The sequence below is a fragment of the Caretta caretta genome, chromosome 10 (assembly GCF_965140235.1).
Source record: "Caretta caretta isolate rCarCar2 chromosome 10, rCarCar1.hap1, whole genome shotgun sequence".
NCBI classification, from domain to species: Eukaryota; Metazoa; Chordata; order Testudines; family Cheloniidae; genus Caretta; species Caretta caretta.
In genome coordinates this window covers 80,253,156-80,277,681 of record NC_134215.1, presented here as the reverse complement: position 1 = coordinate 80,277,681, position 24,526 = coordinate 80,253,156, and the positions used below count along the sequence as shown (strand labels likewise).

General features: G+C 45.5%; 1 protein-coding gene across 3 annotated transcripts in view; it reads right to left on the bottom strand.

The window, feature by feature from the left end:
* Nucleotides 1-19,310, bottom strand: part of SMAD6 (SMAD family member 6) — a 76,754-nt gene extending 57,444 nt beyond the window's left edge. Inside the window, exons 1-3 of one of the 3 annotated variants that reach the window (XM_048867423.2) lie at nt 17,462-19,305; nt 9,556-9,612; nt 7,061-7,138 (exon numbers count right to left, since the gene is read on the bottom strand). In XM_048867423.2, coding sequence (XP_048723380.1) covers nt 7,061-7,138; nt 9,556-9,612; nt 17,462-18,272 — 946 coding nt within the window. In that variant the 5' untranslated portion in view covers nt 18,273-19,305. Of the gene's footprint in view, nt 1-7,060; nt 7,139-9,555; nt 9,613-17,461 lie in introns of all 3 variants that reach the window. The other 2 variants (XM_048867424.2, XM_075133243.1) reach the window with 2 other exon arrangements.
* Between the last annotated feature and the right edge of the window lie 5,216 nt (nt 19,311-24,526).

The following is a 24,526-nucleotide window of genomic DNA, read 5'->3' as shown; positions in this document are numbered from 1 at the left end:
AACCCTAGATCAAAACTGCCCTCATTGTATTTAAAAACCCTCCAAGGATTTCCTTCAGGCTGCTTCATAGCCAGTCTCTCTCTATTCCATTTCTTGTTCCTCTGCTAGGTTAGCACTGGCCTCCCCTCTCTGTCCCTCCACATTAGTGCAGGGTGAATAATTTGTAACAAACCATTTATTTGACAACTCTCACCTCTTGTCTTTGGGAGCCATCTGCAAACAGAGCTGTATTTTCTAGACTCTACTCCTTGTTCAAAATGTTCATTAATTTCCACAAATAATTCTTTGTCTGGTATGAGCATTTGACATTCGAGCTGGTCTGAGCGGAGGCAGTGCGGCCACATGGTGAGCTTTCTGCGCCCTCACTGGAGACCGTGAATAAGGATTCTGATGTGAATAGCCATGATCCCAAAGCTGAAATCTGCTTTTCACTAATATTCTCACAGTACTAACAGTCACCGTTTCAGATACACATTCCCGTCAGCACACTCGATGTCTATGGGATGCAAACTCATCAGGGGTGTGAACGCAGCAGAAGTGAATCATTTTAAAATCCGGAAGAACGCATGCGGAAAAATGTCTGCTGCGTTTGCCCACCTCTGCTCCACAACATCTGCCATTATTAGCGCGAGAGCCTTCTCCTTTTCAGCTCCTGCCATCTGCAGCTGCTTTCCTGTCTATCTCCCCATCCACCGCCTCTCCATTTCATTTCAATTCTTGGCCCATAACTCGTTTTTCTCCCTTTCCTGTAGTTCTTATCCTCCCCCCCTTTGCTTTTACGCAGTATTTAATTCGAAATCACTTTGACGTATTGTACGTGATTCTGCAAGGTGCTTAGTGCCTCCAGAGTCAGAATATTGACTCCAAAAGTCGACCCAAGAATACTGACTCCAAACAGGAGCTTGAAGGTGTGCAACATCTTACAGGGTGGGGCCCACAGGTTATGCAGGCTGGCCTGGTAGAAAATAAAACTGAATTGCATTGGATCAGTAGGCATCATTACACATGTAACACAGACACACACCCTACGAAGGGAATAAAGTTTCCCTTCGGACAATGTTGACACCCAGGGTTAGCACTTTGCAGCAAACACTCAATTCTCAAAGGAATTTCCATAAGCACAACACAAAGATCTATACAGCCCCTGATTAAGAGAGAAATAAAGAACAGGCACGTAGCGACACATGAGAAGTTGTGGAGACTAGCTGCTCATGTTGAGAGAAAACAGCCTTCACAGAAGCTTGGCACTGACTCTGGCATGGAACAGGGCACCACCCATTATTCACTGAACAGTTTCCGTGGAGGCACACAGATCGATCTCCGTCTGGCATAATGTGCGCACACTGGGTTAAATGTCCCATGGCCCCCTGCACAGGAGTGAATTTCACCCACAGTTACTGCAAAGCTGATGCCAGCCTGTTTCTGCATCTAATATTTATGCCCTTCTACTGTTGTTCCAAAAGGAATCTAGCATCCCAATACCTCTGCTTGCTCTTGAAGCCCCAGAGGGCAGCTAACTGCTCCAGGCTTTAGTCTATCATAGATAATAATAAAGACAATAATATTTTTCACCTTCTACCCAAGCAGATCAATATGTTTTCAAATCATTAATGAACATCTGAGGTCCCTGTGAAGTATACGCTATTAACCCAATTTTATAGATGAAGAAACTGAGGCATGGAAAAGTGAAAGGGAATTTGTGAGTCACTGACAGTGCCAGGAATAAAAACCAGGAGTCCTGACTCCCAACCCCAGGCTCTACCCACGGGCTCAGAGCCTCTGAATGGGGATCTTCATATGGAAATGACGGAGCCGTAGGGGACAACGCTCGGCTCCTAGGAGTGGGAGTGGGGTTATTTGTTATGTGATCAAGCTAGGTGCATGCCATCAGGCTGATTGGCTCCCCTCAAAGCACTGGGGAAAGAATGGGGACATGGTCAGTACTCAGAGTAAGCTCCAAATGGGACCCATCTTGAGTGGTGCCTGAGCATTTGGAACCCCTGCTGAAGTTCCTGGAAGTTACAGATGCTCAGCCCCGTTCAGGATTTGGGCCACTAGGAACTTAGTCTGATGATGGAATGAGAACCGAGTGACAGACTGAGCCTGTTAGGAAGTCAGATTTGCTGTTGAGATGCTAGAGATGCAAAGCTCTAAGAGAAGGAGACTGGAAACCTGTAGCATGCACAGTACTAGGGATAATACCCCCAACACAGCCATTACTCTTCATACAGCACATAGCATATACCCGTCCAGGCTCCAGGAGCAGCTGACAGCCCCACTAAATTAGAACTGGGGGTCACTGTTCACATTCATTTATTACAGCTGGATAGCTGGACAGACATTGAGCTGATGTACAGCCTGCTGGGTGCTTGGCAGTGGACAGTAACGAAGTGCCAGGCTATAGGGTTTTGAAAAGCTGGCTGTGCAGGAGAAGACATCCCTCAGTGCTCAGGGACCTAGAAAGGTGAGCAAATTCCACTGCCCCATGGACCGTCCTACACGGTGCCTACTCCATCTGCTTGAGCGTGTCACAACAGTAAAGAACCGGTTTCCACAACAGCGCAGCCCTCTAAATGCCAGGCAAGTCTAACGGGAACAACAGCTTCTTGGCATTTCGAACAGGAGCCAACTGTCTGGGAAAAAAATTATTGCTAATGTTCCATCAATGATGAGTCACGGGGCTGAGGTTTTGATTTTGGGCTGTTGGTGTTTTTAGTCCTTTGAACTAGCAGGCCCCACCTTCTCCCCATGGGACTGCAAGGAGCCCAGGGGTGAACACTGCAGCACTGCGGACCCAGTCTGGAGATCTGCTCTCTGCAGTCAGTTAGGGCGGGTATGCTGCTCCGCTCTGCTGCAGTGTGTTGCATGCACAAGGGCAAGGTAAACTACTGAGAGTACTGATGGATGGCTGCCAAGCTCCCCATGACTAGTAGCAGAAGAGCAAGTCTGGGGTGGGGCGGGGCGGGGGGAGAAGCCTGAGAGAATAGCACTGTCACGCCCATCCCTTTTCTGCCCTTTGACTTGCAAGTAAGGGAGTAGGCAAGGAGAGCGTCTGCTGAAGATGGAAGATTGCACGTTGTTTGAGTCTGACTTCACTTGTGTTCATACCTAGCATCCGCTCACCAGTGCACTGGAGCATGAGCAGCCAGCGCCCCCGCCGTGTATCTCATAACGACTCCAAGGATCGGGGCCCACAGCTGGGTCCTGCTCACACTGAGCGATTCTACTAGCAAAACGTGAGTCGTTCTTACCAAAGTTTCGACCTGGCCATCACTGGACCAACCACACGCCCCTTCTCACGACTGAGCCATGGGTCACTCTGTATGTACACATGTGCGTGCATGAGTGTGTGTGCGTGTGCACAGATAAGGACTTGATTCTGAAAAGGGCTCAGCATTCCGGTCCTGATCCAAGAAGGCCCTTAAGCATATGCTTAATGTAAGCATGTGTACCAGTCTCTCTGATGTTCTCAGGCCATTGCAGGATCAAGACCAACTTGTCCTGTCCCCCAACCCCCTTAAATACAGACCCACAACAATCAGCAGTAATAATATATAGCAGGGGAAATAACTCCAATGAGGAAAATATATGACCTCTCTTTATACTCCCAAACCCTAAATCTGCAGCTACTTGAACTAAGAGACTGGAGACTTTGGAACCAAACATTCGTATTTGCCTTTTCTGTGCAATCCTAATCTTCAAAACCTGTTATATCTTATCAAGAAACCAGAAGCAGCAACCCAGGCTCCAGACTGCGCTGCCTTTACGGGTTGCTTGCTCATGGGAGAGTACGCTTGGCACAGCATTATCCCGGAATAAAAGATTTACTTTACTGACCAAAATGTTTTAAGCCCCAGCTGAGGGAGGGTCCAGGGATTCCACGGTTGTGTGCATTTGCACAGAACAAAAGTGTGAACATTCTGCACAATACATTTAAGAAGCTTTCCTTTATAGCTTGATAAATGTCTGTTTTTTCCAATGCAATCTTAAGAAGGCTTTTGATAAAGAGAAAAGATAAGATTAGCTTTGGTGTGTCCTTTTCCAGGCTATGATTAAGCCACCCATACTTTTCAATTTTCATAGTGGATTTGCTGGTTCATTAGAGACTTTTAAAGATTCCTAGGATCAATACAGTGCTCATGAAAATAAGGCCAAGTTCAAAAGGAGAGGGGTTTTGTTTTGTTTTACAGAGATAACCATTTGACTTCTTGCTAAAACTTCCTGGCTAGAAGTTCATCAGCTAAACTAACAACAGTGAAGAATGGACCTCTTTGTTACCAGAAAGTGAATTTTGTGGTTTTAGTAGGAAAAGCATTTTTGGTGATCAAAGCTAAAGTAATAAATAGTAGCGGCTTGATGCTAGATCCAAAGTTTTCTTATTTTTGGAACAGGAGTTAAATGCACACTTTGGTTTCTTAGATACACGGAGAAGGCATGGCAGACCTAAGTTTTGTATGTCATTGCATATATGTAAGTTGCACCAGAAACTAAACAGACCAAAATATGGCACTTACATTGTTCTATGTTAAGTTTTTCACTTCCTGCTTGACAACACGCATGGGTTAATTTCAATGAAACTCTTATCCTCTATCTGTAACCATGGCCACTGGGAGAAAATAAATCACCTAGCCCCAGACTCTTATTAAGAGTTGCACCACTTGAAACTACACAGTGGGAGAGAAGGTATCCAATTTCAGTGCAATCCTGGTCACGTTAACATTATGTTGTTCAAGTAAAAGCTAAAATATCTCTTCTACTGCGGAAAACCTTGCAGACGTCCAACTCAGATAACACAGTGACTAAATCAACACCATCCATAGGAACTCTGTTTCTAAAATTCTGCAGCTACAGTTAACAGCTATCATCCAAGTGCCATAAAAGCTAGGGACATCAGAAGCATTATGAACTTATACACAGCACAAGGAATTTGTTAGAAATTGCAAACATATCTTTATTACAATGAAACTCAAAACAATCCAACTCCCCGCAATCAAGTTTTCCCCTGCTATGGACAATTGACAACAGGCACATTTGATTCAGTTTGTCAAAACACCAAGACATATTCTGCACCAAAAGAATCCTAAAGGGCAATGAAAATGAAAAAATGTGTAAGGGAGAAGAGCTCTAAGTTATTATTGTGCTGCAGCGCCAGTCACCACCACATTCCTCTTCAAAATGCCATGTGGTATGGAACTATTTAAATGCCCCAAGAAATACATCACTCTCCCAAAGCCTGTGATAAACTCTTTGACAAGATAAAAGGAGTAGGGCAAAGAGGCAGTCTCCTAACACTATTATACAGGCAACATCACTCAGTCCCCTAGGGGGAGCCACAATCCTCTGATGATCTTTAAGCATGTCTGTAAACCCAATAACCAGCAAAGTTGGGATTAAGAAAACAAAGGGACAAGAAAGCTCATACCTTCTGGTGTATTTAAAAATTGAGCCTTGCCCATCTGGGCTCGCCTTGTCACTGAACAAAACAAACAAGACTCATCTCTAATACTGCACAACATGTGAGCTGTATTAACAGCCACTACCAAAAGTAGCTGTATCTTTCAGATATGTAATTCTGGAACAATAACAAGTAGGTGTGATAAAACAGTACCACCAGGCAAAGGAGCCATAAGGACTAGAGCAGCAGCTCCTTGACTTTATTGGTTAGAATCATAAAATATCAGGATTGGAAGGGACCTCAGCAGGTCACCTAGTCCAACCCCCTGCTCAAAGCAGGGCCAATCCCCAATTTTTGCCCAGATCCCTAAATGGCCCCCTCAAGGATTGAACTCACAACCCTGGGTTTAGCAGGCCAATGCTCAAACCAGTGAGCTATCCCTCCCCCCAAAACATGGGCATGACACACGTACATGCATGTACACGGGCATGACACACGCAGTAAACTCAGATCCACCTGAATGGGCTTTGAACTGGAGTTTGGCATTCTCAACCTGGGATTCAGGTATTGGCCCGAGATTGGTGGCACATTACCCTACACCTCTGAACCACTGTTTTAAAAACTGCTGTGAATGGATGGAACATCAAGCTCACGTATCGTTATGGTTTGGGAACAGCTGCACTCGAGGATATACCGTATGGGGAAATCTCAGACTGGCCAAGGAATGGGCAAGTTGACCTAACAGACATGACTTCTATAATTCTGTGAACCGTTACAAAAGAATGATCAAAGGACGCCCACTCCGTAAGTGCACGTGCCATTGATTGAACATGAAAGGTTGGCCAGCCATTCCGCCAACGTTTTATCCTTGCTGTCTGAGGTTCACCAGAAAGAATGGTTCGGCCCACCACCGCACTGCAGTAAGTGGAGTTACACCAGAGATGAATTCCATGGAATTGCACCATGGTTCCTGTCCAAAGCATCTTACAATCTAAGTCTCCAAACCTACAAAGTCTTGCCAGCGAGTCGACCTCTCGGCCTACGTGAAGCCCCATTAAAATCAATGAGGTTCTGCACAGATGGTGGGGAGCCAATTCCAGAAGAAGGGCCTATGGGCCTCATTTTGCAAACTCTTGCTCACTGGCTTCAACAGGACTGTATGGGATAGAAGATTCTGCTCGCCTGAGCAAGGGTTTGCACACTAAGTCCTGAAACACAACAGTTAATTCATGCTGTAAGTATTCACCAGGGACAGTACAAAAAACTCCATTAAATCTGAACTGCCCATTCATTCTTTTTATGATAAAATATCTGGCACTTAGAGACCATTCTTAACTCACCCTTCTGTGTCAAGGTTTGAGCAGGATCTTTTAACAGAGGGTGATTTTATCACCCTCCAGAGTAGGAATCAGGTTCCTGCCCTAACTCCGAATCTCCTTGCTTTTCCAAAGGTGCATCAGACAATTAACAACATTTTAATACAGCTTGGATTGTGCGAATAGCTCTATTTGACCAACCAACTTGAACAGCCCCTTCGTTTTTTTTCTGTTTTCCCTCAGAATCTCACATACAAAACTATATTTAGTTCTGCTCTTCTGCTAAAACCAGCAAGTACAGCTCCAACACAATAACCATTCAACGGCTGATGTGTTAACGTCTGCCAACCTGAGAAGTCTCCAGGAGTGATGTGTGGTGAGTTAGTAGCCTCTGTTTCAGTGTAAGACAACGTGGAATCTGATAGATCTGGAAAACAGGAGGAGAACATTTAGTACTTCTGTGCCACAAGCACAGTGCAGCCGCTCACGGACACACTGTGCCACTTTGCCTGCCCACACCTTCCACAGTGAAACTGCTGCTGACCCAGGGCGGAAAGTAAGTGCTTAACTTTTCTTCTCTGACATGCAAAAATGAAAAGTTTCAATTGCTTCGACCACAAAAATAACTACAGTTCAGTTGATTAAACAAGTAGAAACTTGGTGCGTACTGGATAAAGTTACGTTAAGCCTCTAAACAATTCATAGTTACTATACCTAATTATCACCATTAAAATTCTTGAAGCTGTTTATTCTTGCTTCTTTCCTTCCTTCCTCTTTGCTGAAGCGAAGGAAACTTTGTTTTAACAAGTTAAGAGTCCTTGTTATTCTCTCTTGCCTACCCCTTTAATTAAGCACTCAAATGTTTGCTCACAGATTATTTTTCAGTCAAATAAATCCACGAAGCACATCTCACTGGTTTCCATACCTGCAGCACAAGCAGCTTCTAAAAGGAATTAATTTTGAGCTTATTTTTTCTTATGTAATGTCAACTTACACGACCAGCCCTTTTGTTTTCAGGAGTACGCTATGGCTGGACCTCTGGTGTGAACCATTAGCCATGAAGCAGACTATCCTCCACTGCAAAAACCACTGTGAGCTACTTCTCCGGGTCAGATGGTGCCTCTCAGCAAGGGGCAGCAAATGCACTGCACCACCCCAAGTGTAGTCCCAGGAAACACTGTGACTCAGAAACACCCTGCCAGGACACAGCTCCCTCCCTAATTCCCTTGCTCTGGGGGTTAGTAATTTGCTGCTGGCCCAGACCATCAGTGAATTAAGAAACTTCCCACACCACCTCAGCTGGCACTGCCCACCCCTCCCTGCCTACCTGCTCCAGGATGTAGAGCAGTGGTGGGCAACCTGCGGCCCGTCAGGGTAATCCGCTGGCAGGCCGTGTGCAGCCCGCAGGTTGCCCACCACCGATGTAGAGAGTACCAGGTACACAACACCCATGTGCTCCACAGCAGCCCGGCCCAAGGTCTGAATAGCCTGCATAAGGAGCGTAAAGGAAGTTCTCACTTCCCATTAGGTCTCTGCACAGGGGCACTGTGCCCACCATGGTCCAGCCTTTGGCTTTTGTTGGGATTTTTTTGGTTGCTCGGTTTTCTTGTTAGCTTGTTCTGGGTTTTTTTTAGAAAAGATCAAAGTAGCCATTTTGAAATCTTTCCTCAGTCCTTTGGGTCTGTATGACCCCACAATTCCCAGTCTGGTGTTCCTGGGTGCACAGAGAGTTCAAGAGTGGGCCCTCTCTAAACCCCTTTGAGACCTCAGAGTAACGTATTTGCCAAGTGTGTCCTTATCTATTTGGCAAATTCTGAATGTTTCCTCATCCCCCCTCTCCATGATTCTAACAGCTCTGTGATGAACTGTGATGAACTCTCTTTGTGTACTTCCTCTTTTGTGAGCCAGCATTACTGACCATGGGAGAACTAAAGGAGTAAGATACCATTCAAAGTGACTGTCATTGGAAGAATCTGGCCCATTGCCTACAGAGTCTCTCAAAAAAACCACATCAAACTTCCCCCCTTTGAGGTGCACTTGTTACTTCCTATTTACCTGGATACCGTGAAAGCCAGGGCAGAATTTGGCACAGCATCTACTAAGGGAATATATGCTTTGGAAGGCATTCGCTATTGAATTTTGCCAATTTTAAAGTAGGTCACATTTTATGCTTCGCTGTGACCAGATTTATTTCAATGATATTTTTAAAAGTCGGAATAATTCACTGGAAAAAATGAAATTCCATTCAAATGTTTTACAGTATGGAGCTTATAGAGCTCATGTCTCTTAATAAACACTGTACTAATAATCCTTAGCTCTTACATAGCACTCTTCATCTGGAGATCTTAAAGAACTTTACAGTGAAAGTATAATCATCCCTCTTTTACAGAGTGATAGGCCCCAGGTGACAGAGCAGGACAGTTACAGAGCTGGGGATAGATCCCAAGAGTTCTGACCCCCACTCCAGCCTGAAATCCGATCTAATATCCAATAAAAAACTTTAAGTCTGATAACCAGTCATTACATCTTCATTAATAATGACAGTGTTTCACCTGAATGCAGATTTATTCTGAAAAATACAGATGTAGCAAAGAATGTGTATTCATATATAAAACCCTTCGTAATAAAGATATGATAAAAAACATACAGAAGATTTTATTTTTATTGTGTATTTCTGATAACTTGTCAGCTGATGCTCGTTCAGAATTAGCGATGAGCTCCACGTTCCTATATTTTGACATTTGCCTTACACACCAGGCTGGAAACGACCCCGGTAGAAAACAATACAACATTTTGGTTATGAACCGTGAATGTCCTAAGAGTTTGTAAAGAGAAAATACTTACCCAGTGGCTTTTGCTCGTCATGAGGAGACAGCCGAGAATAAGGAGGCGGGGGAGACTCTGGAAAAACAAGACCTCATATTAGTGCTGTATCAGGTTAAAAGTTCAAACACTCAAGTCTTCCCTCCTAGGAAGTAATACTTTGGTGGTAAGGTAAATCCCCATTTAACATGGCAGAAAAGTCATATGCAAATAACTCTTGGCCAAGATATTTCACAAAGCAGCTGGTGATTTTTGGTGCCCAATTTAACACACCTATAAGGGGTTTCCAAAAGTGCTGAGCACCCACCCTCTGGAAATCAGGCTCCTTTAGAGCATCTCCAAAAATCCAGTTACCCAAAATCATCAGTCCCTTTTGAAAAGCTTGGCTTTTATCGTCTGGTCATCTGTCTAAAATATTCCTGTTTCAAAACATAAACATGGGCTTAACAAGAATTAGCTGGATATTGTGTCACAAAGACTAAGAAGCTGCATAGCATAAATTAAAAGACACTATTGTCGGACATAAAAGAAAACATCATGATCCAGATTCTGATCTCATTCACACCAAGGTAAACCCAGTAAACCCAATGAAGCAACTTAGGTCTGTCCCTATAACTTCCTAGGTAGAATAAAAGGTCAGTAGTAATAGCCTACCATAATGGCATGTTATCCAATCTAGCTACACTACCCCAGCCTTGATTCAACAAAGTACTTATGCATGTGCTTAGCTTTAAACATGAGTAGGTCTACTGACAGTTGACTCAAAGTTGAGCATGTGCTTAAATGCTTTTTGAATCAGGGCCACCTACATAGCTCTTGGACCACTTGCATAGATAAGGACTACTCAAGAAAATAATGGTTGTACGATAACACCCTTTAATTGGTCAGACTTTTCTTTAATTGATCAGGTTTGAATGATGAGAGTATAGCAGTAGGAATATTCTACCTACCACCTGACCAAGATGGTGACGGTGATTGTGAAATGCTCAGAAAGTTTAGAGAGGCTACAAAAACAGAAAACCCAATGATGGGGGATTTCATCTATCTCCATATTGACTGTCACCTCAGGACCGAATGCAGAGATAAAATTTCTAGACACACTAATGATTGCTTTTTGGAGCAGCTAGTTCTGGAACCTATGAGGGGAGAGGCAATTCTTGATTCAGTCCTAAGTGGCACACAGGATGTGGTTCAAGAGGTGAATATGGCTGAACCACACGGTAATAGCAACCATAATGTAATTAAATTTAACATCCTTGTAGGGAGGAAAATACCAAAGAATCCCACCACATTTAACTTCAAAAAAGGGAACTACACAAAAACAAGGAGGCCTAGTTAAAAAGATAGTAAAAGGAACAGTCACAAGTGTGAAATGCCTGCAAACTGCATGGAATTTTTTTAAAAACACCGTAAGAGAGTCAAACTATATGTATACCCCAAATTTTAAAAAAGCAAAGGACCACAAAAATTGCTACCATGGCTAAACAACAGAGTAAAAGAGGCCATTAGAGATTTTTAAAATATTATTTTTAAAATTGGAAGTCATATCCTATTGAGGAAAATACAAAGGAACATAAACTCTGGCAACTAAAGTGTGAAAGTATAATCAGACAGGCCAAAAAGAATTTGAAGAGCAGCTAGCAAAAGACATAAAAACTAACAGTAAAATTGTTTTTAAGTACATCAGAATCAGGAAGCCTGCCAAACAATCAGTGGGGCCACTGGACAAGCGATGATAAAGGATCACTCAAGGAAGGAAGACAAGGCCATTGCGGAGAAGTTAAATGAATTCTTTACATCGGTCTTCCCTGCAGAGGATGTGAGGGAGATTCCCACACCTGAGCCTTTCTTTTTAGGTGACAAATCTGAGGAACTGTCCCAGACTAAGGTGTCAATAGAGGAAGTTTTGAAACAAATTGATACATTAAACAGTAATAAGTCAACACAGACAGATGGGATTCACTCAAGAGTTCTAAAGGAATTTAGATATGAAATCACAGAACTACTAACTGTGGTATTTAACCTATTATTTAAATCAGCCTCTGTACCAGATGACTGTCGGACAGTTAATGTAATGCCAATTTTTTAAAAAGGCTCCGGAGGCAATCCTGACAATTACAGGCTGGTAAGCCTAACTTCAGTACCAGGCAAACTGGTTGAAACTACAGTAAAGAACAGAATTGTCACACACATAGGTGAACACAATATGATGGAGAAGAGTCAACATGGCTTTTATAAAAGGAACTCATGCCTTGCCAATCTATTTGAATTCTTTGAGGAGGTCAACAAACATGTGGACAAGCGTGATCCAGTAGATATAGCGTACTTGGACCTTTAGAAAGGTTTTGACAAGGTCCCTCATGAAAGGCTCTTAAACAAAGTAAGCAGTCATGGGATAAGAAGGAAGGTCTTCTCATGGATCAGTAACTGGCTACAAGATACAAAACAAAGGGCAGGAATAAATGATCAGTTTTCACAGTGGAGAGAGGTAAATAGCAGGGTCCCCCAAGGATCTGCAGTGGGACCAGTGCTGTTCAACATATTCATAAATGATCTGGAAAAAAAGGGTAAACAATGAGGTCACAAAGTTTGCAGATAATATAATTACTCAAGATAGTTTAGTCCAAAGCAGAATGCAAAGAGTTACAAGGGGATCTCACAAAACTGAGTGACTGGGCACCAAAATGGCAGATGAAATTCACTGCTGATAAATGCAAAGTAATGTGCATTGGAAAACATAATCCAAGCTATACAGAAAAAATGATGGGGTTTAAACTAGATGTTACCGCTCAAGAAAGAGATCTTGGAGTCACTGTGGGTAGTTCTCTGGACACATCTGCTCAGTGTGCAGCAGCCGTCAAAAACACGAACAGCACAGCATGTGAGGCACCATTAGGAAAGTGACAGAAAATATCATAATGACATTATATAAATCTCTGGTACATCCACACCTTGAATACTGCGTGCAGTTCTGATCACTCCATCTCAAAAAATATATTAGAATTGGAAAAGGTACAGAGATGGGCAACAAAAATGATGAGGGGTATGGAACAGCATCCACAGGAGGATTTAAAAGACTGGCACTGTTCAGCTTAGAAAAGAGAAGACTAATGGGGGATATGATAGAAGTTTATAAAATCATGAATGGTGAGGAGAAACTGAATAAGTGTTATTTACCCATTCACATAACACACAAATTAGGGGGGTCACCCAACTAAATTAATAGAGAGCAGGTTTAAACACAAAAGCAAGTTGTTCTTCACACAACGCACAGTCAACCTGTGGGACTCGTTGCCGGGGATGTTGTGAGGGTCAAAAGTATAACTGGGTTCAAAAAAGAATTAGATAAATTCACAGAGGTCCATTAATGGCTATCAGCCAAGATGGTCAGGGACACAGCCTCATGCTCTAGGTGTCCCTAAACCTCTGACTGCCAGAAACTGGGACTTCATGACAGGGGATGGATCACTTGATAAACTGACCCAGCAGGGCCATTCCCATGTTCTTTCTTTTTTTTAACTGTTATATAAATTTGCTTTTAAAAATTTAACATTCTAAAAAGTGAGGGCCAAATGCTATTGGCAGGGTCATATCAATTAATTCCTGTTAAGCAGAAATTCCCACTGGCTTCAATGAGGAGTTCTGCTTACAATTCAATGGCATGATGTGGCCCCCAGACTATTGAGATTCGCGTGTTTTCTACTGTGACTTGTAAACAAACGGTTTGGGCAACACAATGACTCCCTAACCTATCTGCAGTTCAGTTTGGATTACTTTATTAAAAATAACCTCAATCTCCAGAGCGTGATGGTTTTGATTTGGACTGCAGTCATTCACTGCTTCTGCAAGAGTAAAGGTCCTACATCTTGAAATGAGCATCAGTAACCATAATAAAACAAGAGCACACAATTCTCTGCCTCTGCTCCAGTGCACAGGATCTGCACAGGCAAGACCGCTTTCTCCCAAGTATTTAAGAGCTTCAAAGAACAAAAAAAAGTAGCCAACATTCCAGATTGTGCTGATTCTAAAGGAATGGGATCTAATTGCGTTAGTGGTGTCTGCAAAATGTACTTCTTACATTCTAAAAACAGACCTATCACAGCACTAGATTTCCTGTGTCACGCACAGATAGCATTTTCACACCCTTCTGCTAGTTACACACTGTAAACCTAGTGATAAAGGGGTGGGTATCTAATGTGAACACACACATCAGAATCCAGAGTAGGCACATAGACATGTTTGAAGAAAGGGCATCAAGGCCAGATCCAACTCTTACTGAATCTCATTTCCAGATTGCCCTCAATGGGAGCAAAATCCAGCCCCAAGTGGGTCCCAACACAAATTGGCAGTATGAAAATGATAAGAAGACAGTTAAGATCTGTGCTGTTTCTTTGTGGTTTTAATTCTACATTGTTTGGAAAGCTTTTCCATAAAAAGGTAACCTGTACATTTCTGCAGATGTAGCCTTCTCTAACGTAAATACACATCTGCTACAATAAAAACGTGATTTCATGCTCAGGCACCGTAATCTTCAGGGGGAAAGAACTGCATTAGTTCTCTGCATAAAATACAGTCGTTTCTTACAAAAAAATTGGTACAGAGCTAAACAGGATTTCTGCTTGCAAAATAAATAAATAAATAAAAAGCTCTTCCCAAGAAAAAGGAACATTAACAAGATATTTAACAAAAGAAAAACAGCATTTATGCATGAGCTAATGAACCTCAAGCAACTTCAGACTATGTGAAAGTTAAGAATGTTCTTTGGTCAAGACTTTCCATCTTGGAATTTCTTTCGTTCTTCTATTCTCACCCTGTATTTTTACACAGAAAAAGGATAAGTAACTTCCATTATTTAGGGTGGGCTATTTGGTTCCCTCCGCCAGGTTTTCTTTGCACTAAAACAGCTATCACAAAGGAGTATGTGCTCTCTTCCCCTCCTAAAGCCTAAACTGGCTGGAAGAAGTTAAAAAAAGGGTCACTGCAGCTTTAAGAAAGGCAGCGGTAATTGCCTAGATCCCCAGTCAGCCAGATAAACAGCTCGTCAGACTGGCGCCAGTAACATGCAAACTGCATATTATCACCACTTCTTCACCTAAATAGCGGGGGGGCGGGGGGGGCCTCCTTAGGAAAAAAAGGGCTTTTTAAGCACAACTTGAAACTGATCTCAATGCAAAGGGGATAATGCCGGGCCACATAAAAGAAAAGTTTTTGTCTGTTTAATTCCTGTGTTCTTTGCTTCAGCAAACCTATGGTTTTCTAGGCTGCCTTCTAAAGTCACTTAAAAGCTGAGTCTCCTTCGGTGTGATTTAGCTTATAGTCACAAAGTGACTATTATGACAGCACAATAACAAATGGGGAAGCAAAGAGACTGGGGTTTATTCCTAGTTCACGGAGGCTTCTGGGAGAAGGGGCTTTTAAACCATCAGTTGTATTCGTGATTAAAGTATTTCTTAGAATGTCCATCCACAGACATGAAACAGTCTATGATCCGTTGGGTCAAAGGCAGGCTCCTTTTAAATGAGTACAGATAGCTCCACACCACTGATCTCAGCAAATGCAGCTCTCTGGAAGTTTTCCTGCTGTCTCGAAATGGGGAGGGGGGGGGGAAGGAAGTGCCACTCTTTCAGATGTCCTTTTAAAAGCATGTTTGGAGAAAGAGCCCAAGGAAAAGTCCAGTTTGTCTCCCTCAATGACAGAAATTACACAGAGCCTTATCAAGCCACGCATCAATGAGTGCCGGCTATGTGCACAATGCAACCAGAGCCCAGCCGCCTTCTGAAACAGGGGCTGCGGGCTCCCTTTGGGGAGGGCTAGCTCAAAAAGGGGTGATTGTAAGGGGGGTACGAGACCTTCTCCAGCTTTGGGAGCCTCCTCCCCCATTGTTTATAAACCCCTCATCCTCACACAGGCAATCTCCAGTGTTGGGGGTTAATTCATTCCGGGGATCTGAGTAGATTAAATCTACAAACTCACCATGGGCTTTGCCCCCCCTGGCTGCTCCCGCTCCCTCCCTGCCTACACACACACACACACATATGCTCCTGGGCCACTTGTGGCCCCTGACGGACAAAAACAACAGATCCCAGCAAGTAGGTAGACCAGCACCAGGAGAGCTGGTGAAATGGGTCTCAGCCCGGCTCTCACCAAGAGAGGGATAGCTCAGTGGTTTGAGCATTGGCCTGCTAAACCCAGGGTTGTGAGTTCAATCCTTGAGGGGGCCATTTAGGGATCTGGGGCAAAAATTGGGGATTGGCCCTGCTTTGAGCAGGGGGTTGGACTAGATGACCTCCTGAGGTCCCTTCCAACCCTGATATTCTATTCTATTCTATGACCAGGGCAACAGAGTTTGCCATTTCTGCCCCATGCCACCCGAACTCACTTGTCTGTTGTGTCATGTGGCTGGTGCAGACCAGCAGAGTGCAGGGGGGCTGGGGCTGAGACCTACTGCTGGTGCCCTGGACGGCTTCTGTTCAGCTCCGAATTTGAGCAGCCGCAATTTAGAGCAGCCTTCTTCCTCCCTCCGCACTACTGCCTCCTACTGGTCCTTGCACAGTGGGACAGAAGCGCCCCTGCCAGGCGAAAAGGGAGACAGGGGCTGCAGGGGGGAGGGGAGTGTCTCTGCTGGGTTGCACTGAGGCATTCTCAAACTCCTTGAATGGGTGGAAAAATACGATTCATAACATCAGCCGGCTGGCTGCGTATTAAGAGTGTTTCCTTGACTCCATTTGGAAACAATGGTGCAATTCATGGACTACACCAAAGCGGTGAAAATCAGGAGGAAGTTCAGGCTTGACAGATGGACACAGGTACAATGTGTGATGCACACGGGAAAAGGTTCTGTACCTTCCTAAAATCCAGTCCCGCAAGGCTCGGGATAAACTGCTACACACAAAGTGTCAAGGCATTTAACTGCAAGAGGCGTGGAGATCCCACACAAACGGTTCACCATTATCCCACTGAGAATTATCAAGAGCTAAATTTCAACACGGGCTTCTGAAACATATGTGATGGGCTACTGATCCAAGCAAAGAGCATACAATCTTAAACCTAAATCAGGGTACAACTAGTCTTAATCAGGGTACAAATAGTCTTAATTAAACAGAAAATAATGGTCCAGGTGTTGCAAGAACTAAAATATTCCTTCCCACTGGCCCCACTTTAGTTTTGGTTGGTTGTTTGAAACACCTAACCCACCGATCATACCATCTTTCCCTCTAATAAAAAAAAGCTCTGGGGATGAATAGTTCCTGATGCCTGCCTGCACAGCAAACGACAATCTAATCATGAAATAGGAGCAAAAAGGGGATGTTGCCAATTTTCTTGGCTTTAGGGCTTTTGGCTTGTGTAGGCCTTTATGCATCTTTGCATATGCCCCTTTACTCTCATGCCTGGATATTGTGAGATCCTGAATGCACCAGGGATAGGCATTTTGGGTAGAGGTCTTCTTAAAGGGTAACAGGTTCAAGTGCAAGTTATTGCGGTTAATCAGATGCAGATCTGACAGGTTTTGCTCATGGTGGAAACAAAAGATCCTGCAAAGAATTTTACTTGGGGGGCGGGGAAGAGGACAGACAAAAATAAAAACTGACCCAGCCCTGCAAACCTAGCAAGCCCGCCAGGTGCACCTGGGTTGCCCAACCATCTGTATTCAAAACTTAAATCGTACGCGGCGATTAAACCAAGCGGGGACTCTAGAGGAGGGCTTCCCAACTCCTTGCTTAGAAGTCCGGCTAATTCCCGTGCCATTCCCCCCCCAGCTCGACGGGGCGCGATCTCTGCTCTCAAGGCTGGGGCGGGGGAAGGACTCTCGAGGCTGGGGGTGAAATCACCCCGCTCCAGCGCCCCGTCTCCCCTACGCGGGATGTCTCTGAGCACCCCCGCAAAGGGAGACACCCCCCCCCCAGACCCCCGCGGGGCCGCTCCGTACCTGGCCCACAGAGCCTGCTGAAGTGGTAGGGGTTGCAGCAGACCGTGGGGCTGTCGGCCAGCCCGAAGCTCTGGCATTCGCACAGCGGCTTCAGCTCCGCCGGGTGCTGCAGGTCCGGCCAGCGGAACAGCCTGCCCAGGAGCAGCTGCGGGGGCGCCGCCTGGCCCCCAAGGCGCAGCTCGGTGCGGGCGACCAGGACGCAGCCGCCGGGCATCCCCCCGCGGGACTCCACCGCCTCCACCAGGCTGTCCAGCGACCTCTCCTTCAGCCGCTTCAGCAGCGAGTAGGTGACGGACTTGAGCTCCTGCTCCAGCAGCAGGAGCCGGGACCTGGCCTCCCGGCTGCGCGGCTCCGGCGGGGCTCGCCGGCTGAAGTCGCAGGACCGCAGCTCCCGGCGGCGGGGGGAGGCGCCCGCGGGCCCGGGGCTGCCCGGCTCCCGCTCCTTGAAGAGGCAGCAAGTCACGGTTTTGCCCTCGCGCTCCGGCGCCCGCCCCGGGCTCTCCTCCTCCCCGTCCTCCGCCGGCCGCTGCCGCCGCCCGGGGCAGCCCCGGGGCCCGTCCCGCTCGGCCACGGGGCCCCCCCTGCCCGCCTGGCCCGGCTCCCGGGCGCGCAGCTCCGCTGGGTCCCTCGCCAGGGTGCGGGTTACCGGGCGGATTTCCGAGGAGGGGTTTTTCTCCGGGGTTTTGCTGCGGCTGGGGCCACCCCCGTGGTCGTGGCTGTGCCTGGAGCTCCCATCTCCCCCTTCCCTGTCCGGGACGACACGGCTTCTCCAAAGTCGCCGCACGAGCCCTGCGCGTTTGGACCTGAACATACGACAGCTCGGAGCTGGTAATTTCGGGGGGTTTTTTTCCGGGGGGGGGGATTTTATTTGATGCCCGCTCCTTCCCCGGCGCAAGCCCCGCGATCGCCACCCCGCCTGAAGCGGCGGCCCCTCGCACCGCCGTGCAAAAGCCTTGCACAGCTAATCGCCGGGAGACTGCGACAGGGCTGAAACATGAGGGAGACGGCGGGGAGGGGAGGAAGCAAGGGCCGAGGACGCGCCGCGGGGGGCTACATCGACACACACTGGGGGGCGGGGGGGGGGGGTCGCCTGCAAACGCTCCTTGGCAGCGGCGGGCCCGGGAGGCGCTCAGGAGATGCCCTGCATTTACTAGCAATTTGCAGCCAAAGACAAAGCAGCCAGAGGGGTCAAAGGCAAACGCGGCTGCTGCTGCTGCTTCTCAAACAAAAATCCCTTCCTTGAAAACTAGCCCCATCGACTGTCTTTCTTTGCCATGAAAACAGTAACAGGGGAGGTGGCAAATCCGGAACGGCTGCTCTGGATCAGTACACTTGCACCGGGTCCTAGACTTGGAGACACTTGGGAGTTATTTCCCTTTTCAAAAAAAAACAAAAAAACAAAACAACAACAAAAAAAAACAACCCACACACGTTTCAACACATGAATGGAAATTGTAAATATCCCGGAGAGAGCGGCTGGAAATCCTTAATTAAGGAAAACAATAACAAAAAACACCAATCCACTATCCTGCACGTTGGAACGCCTGGAATATGGTCCTGCAGCAGCCCCCACCCCAAAAAGTGACTTCTGCTTGCTCTGTTGCGATGGGATCTGTTTAAACAGCACTGTGCCTTTCTTTCTTTCCCCTTCTCCCTCTCTCTCTCTCTCGCTCTCTCTTTCTCTCTCTCTTTTTTGTTCTTCTAAAACACACACAGGGCCCCCTAGGAGAGAACTGGAGTCATTGGCTGCCTCCCATCATGTGCCAGTCTAGACACTTTGGCGGCTCTCTGCTGCACTGATTGTTGCGCAAACAAGGTTTCAAGTTTCTTAACTCTTAAAGGAAAACACATCCCTTGCAAAGGCGCAGACACGGGGGAAAGGTGGGGGGGGGGAGGGCATGGTCTTTCCCCGGCCGCGTGACAGCCAGCCCCTGCACACACCCCGTCACCGTTTGCTAAAAGATGGACCCCGAGCACAAATGGAAGGGGAAATTTGGGGATCAAAACCCAAAGTGCTTGCAGGTCGAGGGGAAACTCCCCAGCTGAACTCCGGTGCCGGGAGTAACGTGGGGTGTGTGGCGCATCTGGTCTTGTTTCAGCTGGTAAATGCGAAGTCATTGATAGCATCCACCACCCTTCATTTTTTAATTGTATGAAAAGCAGTGTCTTGCCCATGCCATCCTTAATCACCGGCGGCTGAAGAGGACTTTGATCTTGCTTGGCAAAGGCAGAAGGGTAATGCCTGGGCATGGACCAACAGCGAATCCCCACCGAATTAACCATCACTGCAGGGGGAACGAAAAGACGTGAGCCCTCTCTTTGCAGCACCGCTAAGCCACCTTTTAGCTGAAACAAAAAGTACCTCTTGTTACAGTGTTTTCTGTTCCTGCCCTAATACACGCGTATTTCCAAGAAGTGCTTCCCAGAGACGCCTTGGGACGCCCTGGAGTTATGAGGCTGCTCTTTATTGATGTTATAAACAGTAACTCATACACAACCTTCGGGTCTTTTGTTTAGGTTTTATTTATTAATTATTGGTCGACTATGATTATTGAAGGAGCAGTTCCAAGATGCAGTGCAGGATCAATTGATCTGCAATTCATCGCCAAGCTTTAATCTGTCCATTTCACTTTGACCCAGTCATGTAACATTTCACTTAAAATAACTTCCTATTTAACAGGTTTCAGAGTAGCAGCCCTGTTAGTCTGTATCCACAAAAAGAAAAGGAGGACTTGGGGCACCTTAGAGACTAACCAATTTATTTGAGCATAAGCTTTTGTGAGCTACAGCTCACTTCATCGATGCATGCAGTGAAAAATACAGTGGGGAGCTTTATATACATAGAAAACATGAAAGAATGGGTGTTGCCATCCACACTGTAAGGAGAGTGACCAGGTAAGGTGAGCTATTACCAGCGGGGGGACCGGGGGACTGGATGACCTTTTGTAGTGATAACCAAGGTGGGCCATTTCCAGCAGTTGACAAGAACATCTGAGGAAGGGGGGGGGGGGAATAAACAAGGGGAAATAGTTTTACTTTGTGTAATGACCCATCCACTCCCAGTCTTTATTCAAGCCTAAGCTAATTGTATCCAGTTTGCAAATTAATTCCAATTCAGCAGTCTCTCTGGAGTCTGTTTTTGAAGTTTTTTTGTTGAAGAATTGCCACTTTTAGGTCTGTAATCAAGTGACCAGAGAGATTGAAGTGTTCTCGGACTGGTTTTTGAATGTTATAATTCTTGATGTCTGATTTGTGTCCATTTATTCTTTTATGTAGAGACTGTCCAGTTTGGCCAATGTACATGGCAGAGGGGCATTGCTGGCACATGATGGCATGTATCACATTGGTAGATGTGCAGGTGAACGAGCCTCTGATAGTGTGGCTGATGTTATTAGGCTCTGTGATGGTGTCCCCTGAATAGATATGTGGACACAGTTGGCAACGGGCTTTGTTGCAAGGATAGGTTCCTGGGTTAGTGTTTTTGTTGTGTGGTATGTCGTTGCTGGTGAGTATTTGCTTCAGATTGGGGGGCTGTCTGTAAGCAAGGACTGGCCTGTCTCCCAAGATCTGTGAGAGTGATGGGTCGTCCTTCAGGTTAGGTTGTAGATCCTTGATGATGCGTTGGAGAGGTTTTAGTTGGGGGCTGAAGGTGATGGCTAGTGGCGTTCTGTTATTTTCTTTGTTGGGCCTGTCCTGTAGTAGGTGACTTCTGGGAACTCTTCTGGCTCTGTCAATCTGTCACCTGCACATCTACCAATGTGATATATGCCATCATGTGCCAGCAATGCCCCTCTGCCATGTACATTGGTCAAATTGGACAGTCTCTACGTAAAAGAATAAATGGACATAAATCAGATGTCAAGAATTATAACATTCAAAAACCAGTTGGAGAACACTTCAAGCTCTTTGGTCACTCCATTACAGACCTAAAAGTGGCAATTCTTCAACAAAAAACACTTCAAAAACAGACTCCAAGGAGAGACTGCTGAATTGGAATTAATTTGCAAATTGGATACAATTAACTTCGGCTTGAATAAAGACTGGGAGTGGATGGGTCATTACACAAAGTAAAACTATTTCCCCATGTTTAACTCCCCGCCCCCACTGTTCCTCACACGTTCTTGTCAACAGCTGGAAATGGGCCACCTTGATTATCACTACAAAAGGTCCCCCACACTCTCCTGCTGGTAATAGCTCCCCTTACCTGATCACTCTGGTTACAGTGTGGATGGTAACACCCATTGTTTCATGTTCTCTGTGTATATAAATCTCCCCACTGTATTTTCCACTGAATGCATCTGATGAAGTGAGCTGTAGCTCACGAAAGCTTATGCTCAAATAAATTGGTTAGTCTCTAAGGTGCCCGAAGTCCTCCTGTTCTTTCTATTTAACATTAGTTTACACCCTCACCAGGAGGGTGGCGGGTTGTTGGTTTTTTTCCAATTGGCCTTTTTGTTTTCTGGTTCCGGATGCTGCTGAGCGATGCGCCGTTTGACAGGTGCACTCCGAAAAGCCGGCCAGAAAAGCGTGTCGAAGATCCGACTGTTGCAGCTAGCCGTTCAGCACATGAAGAGTTAATGTCGTTTCCTCCGCTGGAGTCAGGGAGACTGGGACACACCTCCTGGATGTATTAACTTGTTCAGGGTGGCAAAAGTTCAGGCTTGTAAAGTCTCGATTGGCTCTCAGCAGAAATGTGCCTCGCCCCTTCGATGCGGATTGGTTGGGCTAGTGACCTGGAGCAACCTACTTTATATCACCGATTGTCACTGAATGAAAGAAATTCCGTTATCGTCATTGGTCCTCAGCGGTATTTATGCATCATTCACGTTATGTTGGTCCGTGCAGTATGGTATAATGTCTAGGCACTTGCAATAAAAAAAGAAGCAATCCATGATTTCAAAAAGCCTTTGCGTTCGGTTTTGTTCCTGTTTAGAATCTGCTCCAGAGTAGGTTTAATTTGTTACTTGCTAGCTTGCTCTCGCACCCTGTAGCTCTCAGCATTACTCTAGCTTTAGTTCTCGGCAGTTTGACTACCTCACTCCGGAATAAGTCTCACTCCGGAATTTCGGAGGCTTTGGTTTAGATCTTGCATGTGACAGGGCTGTGAACAGTGTCTCTCGTTTCACTAGAATGCCCAGACCCCACGTGCCGGAAGCACCAAATAAAATGACCATGAATATTGGGCTAGAAACTACTAGTGAGATTAATTATTAGATGGCAGCGAATTTAATTATTCAGATGACACCCTGTATTATGAGCACTTCAGCCGGCTGTATGTACGTCTCTCTCTCACAGATCCCAACAATGAGGCGGTCTGACAAGGTCAGTCCACTAGAGGGAGGCTCTGGCAGCTCAAAGCCTCAATGTTTTTGTTAAACACTTGAAACAACGTTTTCTGGGGCAGAGAAATGGATTTATTCCGCCCATTAATAGGTTAGAGTTTGTTAAAAGTAGCAGCAGCTTTCTCCTGCTCGGAACATAATCTTTGGCGTGCAACTGAGTGGCTGACAAACGTGTTCTCCTGAACTACCTATCTGCGGATTTAAAAAGTGTAGTGAAAACTAGATGGGCTTATTATAGTCAAAATACTGATTTATAATTTGTATGACCTTTCCAATCACATTGAATGTCTCTTTTAAGTGGCAGCCGCCACCTTGGGGAGATTTCTGAGTGATACTGCAAACCCGCTGCTTATTAAATGTTACCTTTCTTGTACAACATTTTGGATGTTTACCTTGTCAGGAAGGGACATGTATAAAAATGTGTAAATAGCAAGGGAGAGGTTGCTCCTCTGAGATAACTTTGCTCTGGTAGTGAACCCCTGCTTGACTGATGTTCCCAATGCAACTCTCTCCTACCAGTGTTATAAAGGGCACAGACGTGGTGAAAGGTCGCTCTTGAGTAGCAGGAGACCCTTCCAAACTCCCTGCCAAGTATTTTTTATTGTGCTACAGGTAGTAAAAGAGTTCTCCACACGCCATCACTTCTCTGGGCTTTTAGCTGCTCAATTCCCCTTTCTCTCTTCATTCTCAACCATCAAAACAAGGTAGTTTGCACCTAAGGATGGAGGTTTTTCACAGACACAAATGCTTAATGAAATAATTGTTTGGGAGTTCAGAGCTATACATCAGAGACAAATATAACCAACAAATATAACAGACCCTTTAACGCTGATCCTAGAACCAGCTGAACATTTTTGATAACACACACAAACCATACATACTCATCATTTACCCCCATGCCACTTACCCCTCCCGTTCCCAACCAGTGATTGAACTGCTCAGGACATGTTAATGAAAATGAAATTTCAATAAAAAAAATCATAAAATTAACATGTTCGTGGTTTCTTCCCTCTCCTCTGCAGCATTACAGTCTTATTTATACAGTTCTCTGCAAGGACCCCTAGGCCTGGTCTAAACACAGAGTTGCATGACTTCAACTAAAGCTGTGACTCTAAACTGATTTTGTTAAATCAGCACAACTTTGTGTGGATACTTAAACTGATTTAAACCTGGCCAATAGCAGTTTAGCTTTCCCCTGTACATTCCAATATAACCACTTTTAAACTAGTATAAGTGTGTCCACACAGGGGTTTGCACTGGTTTAGCTACATTTGTGGATAGACAAGTCCCTTGACTTTGGAATTCTCTTCCGCTCCATTCCAAATCAGCCCAAATGCAGTGACCTGCAGGACAAGCTGTGCAACTCTTTCTTCTTCTTCCTCTTCTTCTTTTCTTTTAAAATCAGGCTGTGGAGTGGTGTTTCCTTTGGGAACTGAAGACAATGGGGAGTTCGGGTTTGGTGATGTGACTTTGCTGCCTGGCTGGTATGTGCTGGGTGGGACTTGGGGCTGTTTTGGTTTTATATGGTTCTGACCTGTACGTTGCATTGAGGGCAGCATGCCTAGAGCTTGGGCTAGGCATCTTTTTCTGATCTTAAATCAAAATAAATCAATAACACTTATTAAGGGCCTGTCTACAATGGGGACGTGTGTCCTGCTGTAGCTACACCAAGGCAAACCTCCTGCGCAGCTGTAATAGCAGGCTGGCAGCAGGGCAGTGGTCC